Source organism: Eurypyga helias, unplaced genomic scaffold (assembly GCF_000690775.1).
Source record: "Eurypyga helias isolate BGI_N326 unplaced genomic scaffold, ASM69077v1 scaffold10605, whole genome shotgun sequence".
Lineage (NCBI taxonomy): Eukaryota > Metazoa > Chordata > Aves > Eurypygiformes > Eurypygidae > Eurypyga > Eurypyga helias.
In genome coordinates, this window is record NW_010252062.1 from 4763 (window position 1) to 15098 (window position 10336).

The 10336-nt window shown below is 44.7% G+C and overlaps 1 protein-coding gene across 1 annotated transcript; it reads right to left on the minus strand.

Moving 5' to 3' along the window:
- Positions 1-1297: 1297 nt before the first annotated feature.
- TNFAIP1 (tumor necrosis factor, alpha-induced protein 1 (endothelial)) lies at positions 1298-9790 on the minus strand. The gene is made up of 6 exons (XM_010152219.1): positions 9499-9790; positions 7546-7715; positions 5683-5772; positions 5530-5582; positions 2912-3107; positions 1298-1553 (listed from the first exon to the last, which is right to left on the minus strand). Exons 1-6 carry the CDS (start codon positions 9713-9715, stop codon positions 1335-1337), a joined length of 945 nt encoding a protein of 314 aa, XP_010150521.1. The 5' UTR covers positions 9716-9790; the 3' UTR covers positions 1298-1334.
- Between the last annotated feature and the right edge of the window lie 546 nt (positions 9791-10336).

The window sequence follows — 10336 nt, forward strand, 5'->3', positions numbered from 1 at the left end:
TCTGCTGGAGGAAGAGTTGGGGGTGGAGTGAGAGCTTTGTGGTATTTTGTGGCCAGAGTTAAACAACACAAATGTAACAGCTTTTCATACTAAACTTGACACAGTTTCCAGAGACCCAATCTGCAGGGAAGCCTCGACTCCAACCTTCTGAAAGGCCCTTTACAGTTAGCACCCAACCAAGCACTCCGAATGAAAGTGATTATTTCTGTTTAAAATTCAGGATAAGCTATCACATCCAATGCCTCCTGCAGTTTGATGCTAGAACAAGACTTTTATGACTATTCAACTTCTGTGCTCTGGAAGGGATTCAGAACACAAAACTTGAATGTTCACACGCTGGAGGGCGAGTTATCTAGCTTTATAAAGCGTTGTTTCGTCTGTACTTCTCAGTCACTGCAATTCTGCTGCTGCTCCTTGAGAAACGTAACATTAAACAGCACTTTTGGGTGCAGGAGGAAAACAAATGTAAAACTAATTTGCCAGACTGCCTTTGTTTATATAAACAGGATTACACTCTCACAAGCCTCAGCAGTGGCAACCCTGCCACAATCTGTTCCTGAGGTTTTCTTATTGAAGTGTCTTCCTTCACCAAACCCATTTCTCCATCTCCCCAGACAAGTCACTATATATACATTTAAATTTTCAAAGCTTTCTCATTTTTCACAAAGGGAGGTTTTCTAACAACTTGGCTCTTACCCCTTCAGAAGAGCTTGCCTGGGAATTAATGAGCTTTAAAGACAGCTCTCTTGGAACACAAACCTTTGTGCGTCCCGGGGAAAGAGGTGGGAGAAATCACATGTGCAGTGCATCTGACTACTGGGTAGCCAACCATTTCCTCCGAGGGTTACCACATGTAGTGTTTGCTAAGAGTGGTCATGTTCAAGTTCTCTCCACCCCCTCTTCAGTGTCTTGATTTAAAAACTGGAATTCCCATTATACAAAACCCTAACAGGGCAGGTATCTGGAAAGAGATGTTCAAATCACGCCACCTCATTCCAGAAAAGCAGTACTTCTCACAGAAGTAAGAAAACTGGCAAGTCATTAGATAGGAAAGAGCAACCACAACTGTGAGAAGCGGCGTTCCGAATCCCATCCTCACGTGCAGAGGGGGCCAGTCTGTGTTTAAAGCACGTGGTGCAAAATGAACATCTGAAGCTCTCAAAGCCCTTGTCCTTTAGTGTTGCTTTGTGCGCACAAATGCCCACTTGCTTCTCTAGGGAGCAAAGAGGTCAAAGATCAATCCACAGAGTCCAACTGATCCCTCCCCGCCTCCTGATCTCCCTCAAATACCGCCACCAGCCTTGACACCAAACCCCTTCTCCTCGACGGGTGTGCTAGTGGCCCAGCTGACGGTCGTCGTAGGTGCTGTATCTCTTCACATGGATCCGGCGCACTCGGTCACGAAGTTCAAAGCCCTCATCGTCCTCACTGTGCGACGCCTGGCTTCGGCTCCTGCTTGTTGCTTCCAGTAGGGAGTTATCAGGAACCCGTGGTGTTTCATACAGTAAGACATTTAGTGTTTCCTCATAAATTCGTGCCTCGGGGAATTCAACCTACAAAAAACAGCACATGTTCTTTTTCCTGATCTATACAGGCCAGCAGGCCTGGAACACGTGCCCATGGGTAAAAGATACTCCAGCTATACAAAACGTACATTAGAAAGAGACTGAAACAACTGTAAATGAGAAAGATGAGCAAAGCAGCCTAATTCCCAGTAGAGGATTACGTCCACCACCAGATCGTTTACCTCACCTCTCAGACTGTTCTAGAACGGAACGCAGTATTTCTGATTCTTAAGTGCTAACATGCACCCTGGTCACCATACCTGCACCACTGCCAGTCAGAAGTTAACTCCTGAAGTTAGGGAAAGGCTGTAGATTTATCATGCTGATCACTATCCCATTTTCATGCATATAACACAGTATATCCTATCCTTTAGGATATACTGTGCTTGGAGCAAGTCACTTCTGCAACAGCAGAGGTGGGAAGTTCATGCATGTAACACTCTTTTCATGCATGTAACACTTAACATGTAATCCTATCCTTTAGGATATACTGTGCTTGGAGCAAGTCACTTCTGCAACAGCAGAGGTGGGAAGACTATAAGAAGAATCGCTGGAAATATGGGGAAATCAAGAGAGTTGACTATTGGAAATCTGCACTTTTTTTTTAAACAGATAGTCTACACTTTTGCACATAAAAGCACAATGATAATAAAAATACAACGTTTGAGAACAGTGTTTGAGCTCAAGTTTCCATTCCATTAATTTCATCCCAGCCATTTCGTTTGCACAGGTTGGGGCAGATCAGTTTCGGTCTTCTTTTTGTCACATATTTTCCAACACTCTTGAGGTATTTATACCCCCAGACACGACCATTTAGTCCAATTACATACAGTGATTACCTCAGTGCAAGTCAGACACAGTACAAAGTAGCTGCGATGAAGTAAACTTCTGTAGGTATAATTACAAGCAGATTTAGATCTTTACTTCATTTAATTAGAGAAGAATTTAAAGGCATTTACATGCCTTAGGGACACAAAGTCCATCACTTCAAGAGACTAGTGCTAATCCGCGCGTGCTTTCAGAACTGCCATTCGCAGTCTTTCCTTCCTCAAACCTGCTACCACATTCAGTCTTCTCCCAACTCTACCTAGTAGGCAGCATCTTCTGCCAAGACATGGGCTCATCCTGCAGCCCCCGAAGCAGGGAGCCACCCAGTGCTTTCGATGTCACTGCCCATCAATTTCAGGCAGCGTTCAGGAGCGTTGGTATCAAAGCTTTCCCCGTCAGCGACACTGCCTGCCCCTACAAATTTGGGTTAAGTTAGACAAAATCTGTACCTTTCTGCAATGTCTCAGCAACCTGATTTTTTTAAAACCGGAAGTGGCACGTGGATAAAACGCCATTACCTTGGTCTGCTTCTTCTCTGTAGCATAGACTATAGAGGTGCAACAGACTTCAGCAAGTTTCCGACCCTGTCCGTAGAAAGACCAGCAGCAGATTTCATCCCCGATAACATCCTTAATGAAAAGAACTCTGCCGTTGAATCGGAGAGAGAGTTTGTCAAACAGCTCTATGTTCTTCAGCAAGTTGTCATCTGAGTTACTGAAACACAGCAACAGAAGAAGGAATAAGGTTTTTGTGGCTTTTCAGCTGGCCATCTCTACAGAATTTATATGCCTATTCCCCCGGTTCTAAGCATTGATCTAACTGCAGAACACAGATAATTGTGACTCACTGCCATACGCTGCCAAGGGAAGAGAGGACAACAGCCACTTGCAGATCCAAATAGATGCTCTAATCCCCATGAGCAAACACACCAGCCTTTAGAGGTCAAGCTACATAATTAACAGCAGCACAGTTTCCCAAACCATTACATCAACTACCTACAACTCTCTTGACTGGCGCTCAAGACTATTAAATCACATGCTAACCGCAGTCCCCTTTAGCTCAGTAACAGCAACGGTCTGAAGATCAATGCATGTCAGCAGGCCAACTAAAAAGTAAGGTGTTCTGCACGAGCTAGCAACGCTGCATGCAGATTTCTAGGATAAACACATTATTTAGGAAGCTAAGTTCTACTGACCGCTAATGCAATGTAGGATCGTAACTACTCTTCAAGAGAAAAGTAACCTAGATAGCAATATAGCTTTAAAATCAAGTAAAGCTATCAGAAAGCTGTGCTTAAAATGTAAAACATTTTACTTTCACAACATCATAGGCAATCAATGTCCAATTTGATTGTTAAAAAAGAAAAACCAAACCCAAACCAAACCCAAAAGCCCTACTCCTCCAATGTTAGCTCGAATGCAGCTGTACCTAAAGTCAGTATTCTGTGCCCCTTTTCTCCCTTTTTATAGGTGGCTGGGAAATTACGTGTGAATATGTGGAAATTAGGGAATATATTCTTGCCTCGTCAACAAAGCCAACCTTGCTAGCTTTAACATTACAATTCCTTACTCTCTGGGCCCAGAAGCTCAAGGTTCACACCTTGCTGCCCAGAATCCCCCCGAGACATGACATCATACTTTTACATGCAGTATCTTCTGCGAGTGGTCCAGGAAGGCTGTGAAATACTTGTGAATCAAGACACTGCTAAGAAGAACAGGGGACTGGGCTTTACACAAAATACTCGATCCAAGAAGTATGTCTGTTCAGATATAAATCAAAAAAAGCATGATGTGCAACCAGACAAAATCTTCAGCTCTCAGGAATAATTTAATAAATCCAATCTGGGATTCAGGCAGTGACAAGTCCCAGGTTCTATCATGTGGAGAGCTGGGAAAAGAATGTGTAAGTCTTCATTAACAGACCACACTGACAACCTAACTGAGAAAGGTCCTTTTTTACTGTCAATTAGGAAGACCAGAAGGAAAAAAAAAAATCTTTGCTTGCTAGCAGCCAGTGTGGAATTTTAAATAAAGATGCCTCTTTTAAACACCATCAAGGCATGCAGATTCATGCGCAAGGAATAATTAGAACCCTACAGCTAGTTGAGATACCAGCGCCTCCTGGTATCTAGGATTCTGCTGCTCTCATTACTAGCACATTTACATTTCCAGACCTGCGGTGACTAATCTGCTGTTCTGTGCTTGCTTTAGCATCGCTGCTGTAAGCTAACGCTAACCCAGGGAGGAGTGCAAGACACTGGCACATAAAGAATGCGGTCTGCTGAAAACCAGGCTGCTCTTCAGCACTCCCACAGGTAGCATTTCCTGACTACCTGAAACACCATGATTGTTAGAATCCATCTCTCTGACAGATAGATAACCAGTTTGTCCAGAGAAAAAAGCTTCCAAGATTGCATCCCAGCCCGAAAAGGCTGAAACTGAGGGTTCTGCATAGCATAAGAGATTGCTCACAGCGCTTCAATGACTGCTTTGGGAAAACCCAAAGCCATTCTGATAGCACCATAAAAAAAAGGACCATGGTAGTTACAGCATAAAACTAAATACATAATGGTACTTCATAAAGGAGGAAAGCCAGTAAATTCTTGCCCAGGCCTCATCTGGGTTGTTCCTGAGCAGAGCAGATACTTTCCTTCGTAACCAAGCAATTTGTTCATTTAGAGGCACTGGAACATCAAGAATTTCTGTAGGTCAGAGTAAAAAAGTGCTGGCAGAGGTACATCCAGACGCAAAAGCAAAGCTAAACTGATGAGGTATGGATCATGGCTGCACTGGATTTGCATCAATGAGGTGACGCAACACAAACCGGTAACTAAAGCATCTGCTTACATCTAGTTTCAGCCAGTATTAACAGCCTCGTGATTCTGAACTCTTGTCCCTTGCTTCTGTTCATCTTTCTCACACAGCTGAGCTGTACATGAGATCTCATGCTCTCCCGACATTTAGATTCACATCAGTCAAAAATAACTGCACGCAGATCCATGGAAGAGGATTGTGGTAAGAAAAAAACCCCAACCCACCACACAAAAAAAAGCCCAACTGACGTTGTGCCGCACCTTGCCCCATTCCCACCATCAAAGGGAAACTTCCCCATTACAGGGGGGAAAAGGCCGACATACCTGGTGTAGGAATATTTGTTGTTGCTTCTGTTATAGAGCAGCTTAACAACGGGCTATTGGGAGAGAAAGAAAAAATCAGAAAAGGTAAGTTCTGTGTTTGAATACATTTAGCAAAAAATCGGTTTCTCAGAGTAGTTGTGGAAAAGCAGTTACTTTCATTGATGATTCGATCAGCCTCTCTTCTTCCTTTGGAGATGTGATAATAGGGATGCTACAGACAGGTTCATACAAGTCTTTCTTGTCCTGTTTTAAAGAAAGAAGAGAGGAAATAACCTCAAGAGAGAGAAATGCTAAAACTAACATCTGCTGCTGCTGTCTTCTCCAACAACCCCTCCCGCCATATCCTCAAATCCTATGATGCAAAGCTCTGCGTTGCTATAGTAACCACAGCGTTACCTTGATCTGCAACCCAGAAACCCAGCAGAGAGATTTCTGATCCCCAGAAGGCACCAGTAACTGAAATATTGGGATGCAGGTGGATGTCCTCCTTAGCTATAGCAAGGACTCTCAGCTCAAGCCTGATTTGGTTTAAGTGGGTTTATTATTCCACCCTTTTTTGAAGGAAAAGATAGCAGTAGTTTGCACTGGTTTTAATCAACTCCAAACACTGCAGTGTATGAGAGCATCAGCCACCACGAACAGAACGTTTGGTGAGAACAGCACGTCACCAGGACGGACTTCAGCCCTCGTGACACAACAGTCACGAGCGGGTAGGACAGCCTGAGACTCCCTATTCCTCACGCAGCAAATTAAGGGAAGCTCAATAGCTAGCAGGAAAGCCTTAGAACATTCTGTTTTGAGAAGAAAGGTTTTAAATTCCAAACCAGAGAGAAAATTGCCTGCATGGCTTTGCCTTTCTTTCTGCAAATAGAAGCATATTGAACCTAGTATGTGAGGCATTTATTAATTACTAAGCTTTGTACTGCAAGAACCAGCCATTTCACAATCTTAAGACTAATAACAAGCTATATATATTCCATCTGGGCTAACCTTATTAAAAAGTTTGCAGAACAAGCTGATTTCAATCGGCTGAACTCAGAGGGACTAGTGAAGTGCGTAAAGCTACTCTGGGCTTACCTATTTGCACAGGGTAGAGGTGAACTGATACAAAGAAAAGTCCTTAAAGGAAGCAGTGCTTACCACGCAGGGCTTTTTCCCCATTAAAATTCAAACTTGGAAAAAAGCTGCCACGTTTTTGAAGATTCAAACCCATTCTGCCTATAAATATTATCTAATGAGAAGTTCGTAACTCGGGGGAAATTTAAACAAATGCCATAAGGTCTTTTTAAACATTCACTCAAAACAATCGCGTTTAGTCCATCAGTTTCCCTTTCATTCTGGCTTTTATTTAACTTCACACAAGAGGAACTTATTCACTATCTATTTCATCAATAAAATTTAAAAAAAACCCAGAGACAGAAAAGAACCAGTCCCTCCATTTAAATGACAAATAGAGTTTCTACTGTATTCATCCTCCTGACATCCCTGAGTGGTAGAAAAGTGTGGCTACCTGCATTCTGAGGTGGGCAGCTGGACAACTGCATGGAAGCACAAAGGGAAACGGCATCTCTGAAGTGACAGGAACTCGAACCGTGCACTTTCTGGATTCATATACTCTAACCAGGGGAGAGCCTTTCCCTTCTAACAAAGCAATTGCTCCCTTGGTAATGCCAACACCTCCAGAGCACAGGCACGTGAGGCCTAGAGGGCTGCGCCGTGACAGCGCATGGGTCTGGAAACATTTCCAGGGAGATCATAAACTAGATTTCCTGCCTTATTCAAAGCACAGCAGAATCCCAGGCGTTCCTACAGAGCAAGGATAACTACGGCTTTGATAAACGTGCTGGCTAAGGTCTTACAACTTACCTGACTGCTGTTTCATCTTCCTTCCAGGCTGCCCTGCACATCTGAGGCTCGATGCCCCCTCTAAGGCCATGAAATACTCTCAAGCTGTCTTCAGCAAATTTTATAAGCAAAACACCCACAACAACTTCCCAGGCTACTCCTATTTCTTACCTGCAGGGCTGCCTGGCACATGTCCACTAAGCCCTGAATGAGATAATATTTGGCTTCTGCCATCAACTCTTTGATCTCCTGCCTGTGTTTTGGAAGTGCAATCGTGTCATCTCGGAGATAGTTTAAAATTGTTCCGAAGTGCTTCCCACAACGGTCAATAAGGATCCAGCCTGAAAAATAACCATCGCATCATCTCAATCACCTTAACACTTAGTGGGGGAAGATAAAGCTCTGCAGAGAGGTTAAATAAGCCTAATGTTTCCTGAAACTGCACATGATACTATTCCCATTTCGTGCGGTGGAAGTCTTTACTGACTCTGAGCAAACTGTATGTGCTTACAGACCAGAAGCTGACAGTGGAGCCGCTCCTCCAGTACCTCCCGTATGTTCTCACTGCTTTCCAGCACCCCCAAAGAAAAGCCTGGAGCTAAAAGTACTTGGCTTCCTATCACAAGGCACTAAAATTGCTGCAGGAGCCCAACTGCACTGTATGCACTGGCCAGTCAGTGGGCTGTCTGACCCAAATTATCATCTGTGCTTTGTCTTTTCGGTATTAGGTTCTGATTAAAGGAACAGAGCTTTTTAGCTGCTATAGGGAGCCACCAGTTTACATCTATTTAATTGACTGTTCAAGCCATTCACCCTAAAAAAAAGCAGCTTTAGGTGGGTTGCTTCTTTGATCTAGAGGCTCGTCACACTTCCTGCAGAATGGGGTTGTGCCGTATCTGTGTGGGAATAAATGTACTAACTGCTGCTACGGTGTTAGGCTGGGCGACCGGAAACTTCTCACTAGGAAAGCCAAGGAAAGACTAGAAGAGAGAATTAACAAATGTTTGCAAAAAGTAGATTTGGACTAAGATCAATGGCCTAATGAGAAGGATTTAGAAGTTTTCCAAGCACATCATCTGCTGTTGCTCAGAGTTTGAGAAGGGTTCTGAAGACACTAAAAGGCAGACTAGCCCAGAAAACCCTGCATGGGAAACAGGTTGTTCTAGTCTCCAAAGAGGAGCAAAGAAGACAGAAACAGATCAGGTGGCAGTGGAGAGGGGATGTAGCACAGGAAACAGTAGCAGACAGAGAGTTCTTGCAATTTTAAAACACCCCTGAAGTCACATTTACTAGGAAACAGGATGTCTGACTTGCTGGCAAACAATAGCCATGCAGGACACACAGAGGCAGAGGGCTTCGTACAGTGCCAAACCCTCTTCCATGATGTGGAAGGCAGGCAAAAAGTGTTATTTTGGGACCTAGGCAGAGAAAACAACACAGGAAAGTAGACTAAACCACGGCTAGATTCTCCAGCTGTAGCTGTCAGAACAGGAACCTTGTCCTCCATTCGGGCTGAGGCTCTTAGACAAAACTGCTGCACTAAACGGACGCAGCTGTATGTGAAACTCCACGAGATGCAGCCTACCAAAGGGGAACTTGGGTTGAACGGGACCCAAAATCTACCCTGAATGGTTTAAGTACACACACTGTTGTAAATAAGCCTTGTAAATAAGCACTGGCCCACAGCACTGCAAGCCACACGTGGAACACGTTACCGGGAGGAAAAAGAAAAATCTCAACGTAGCCAGCAAGGCTATGCTGAGTTTTGAGGATGAAAACTGAACGTCCCTCCCCACACACGCATTTCGAACGATGCCGCTACACGACACCACGGAGATGACAACCCACGTACTGTCTGTTCAGCCTTCACGACGACATCAACAATCCACATGCCAGCTGTGATCGTGGGACGGAGAACTGGTCCTTCCGCCAGTCAATTTTAGTAACAAAAGAACACATTTTTACAAAGCGCAGGGGATCGTTAGCGCCAATGGGAATTAGCTGCTTCATGTTCCGAGCTATTTTTGGAATATATCTAAAAAAATATTATGCTGCGGATATTTAAAACACCACCACCAAACCCCAGTTATTTTACAAAATTCTCAACAAAAGACGCCCCCTTACCTTCCTTGTCTGTGAGCACTTCCATTCTGCCGCTGAACATGGCCTTAAGCATCGTGTCGTGCCTGGTCAGTACTTGCACTGTGGTGTAGTACAAAGAGCCCCCCACGTTTAGCCGCACATACTTGTTACCAAGGCTGCCCCCTTTGAAGCTGCAAGCTTTGGGCTTGGGCCCTGCAGCCGGACAAAGGGTGGTGGTTAGACACGTGTCCCCCGACATCTCCTTCTGTAGGTAGATGACAACCCTGCAGAACGTGGGCTTGACGGATTCCGCCGTGATTGGGGAAGGGTCACGACTCACCAGGCGAGGGCAGCGAGGCGAAAGCGGTCATAACCACCGGACCCTTGAGACAGAAACGCAGAAGATCAACACAGAAGCCCATGGAATCTCCACTTACAAGAAAAACACGAAGCTGACGTTAAAGAAGAGACACTTTCAGTCGGTTCCTAGGGACACACCTATCTGACAAAGCCAGGTTTAGCCGTTTTCCAGACAGCTCACGCAGCAGCACAACGGCTGCTCGGCACCACGCAGCGTGCTGCAGTTGCACTACTGTCAGCAAGGGACACGAAGCTTTTCTGCACTTCCTGTTCTTCAGCCTGCCACTACAAACACCGTACAATAACACGTTTAAACGCCAGCTGGAATTCTGCTCCCTCTCAACCTCCCGAGAGAACACAACCCTGTGCACAGCCGAAGCACAACGCTACCTGTATGTGTGGGGTTTGTCAGTGGTGGGTTTGGTTTCTAACTGGAGACATTTAGACAAGTCTCTTTGAATGCCCCGACACTGAAATGCTGAACCAGCGTGTTCGACTTCCTGGCAACTCTGTTCATACA

Coding starts and splice junctions, on each gene's coding strand:
- TNFAIP1 (XM_010152219.1), bottom strand. CDS start 9,715: ATGTCGGGGGACACGTGTCTAACCACCACCCTTTGTCCGGCTGCAGGG. Junction 7,716..9,498: donor AGTGCTCACAGACAAGGAAG/GTAAGGGGGCGT, acceptor GTTATTTTTCAG/GCTGGATCCTTATTGACCGT. Junction 3,108..5,529: donor AACAAATATTCCTACACCAG/GTATGTCGGCCT, acceptor GCTGTGTTTCAG/TAACTCAGATGACAACTTGC.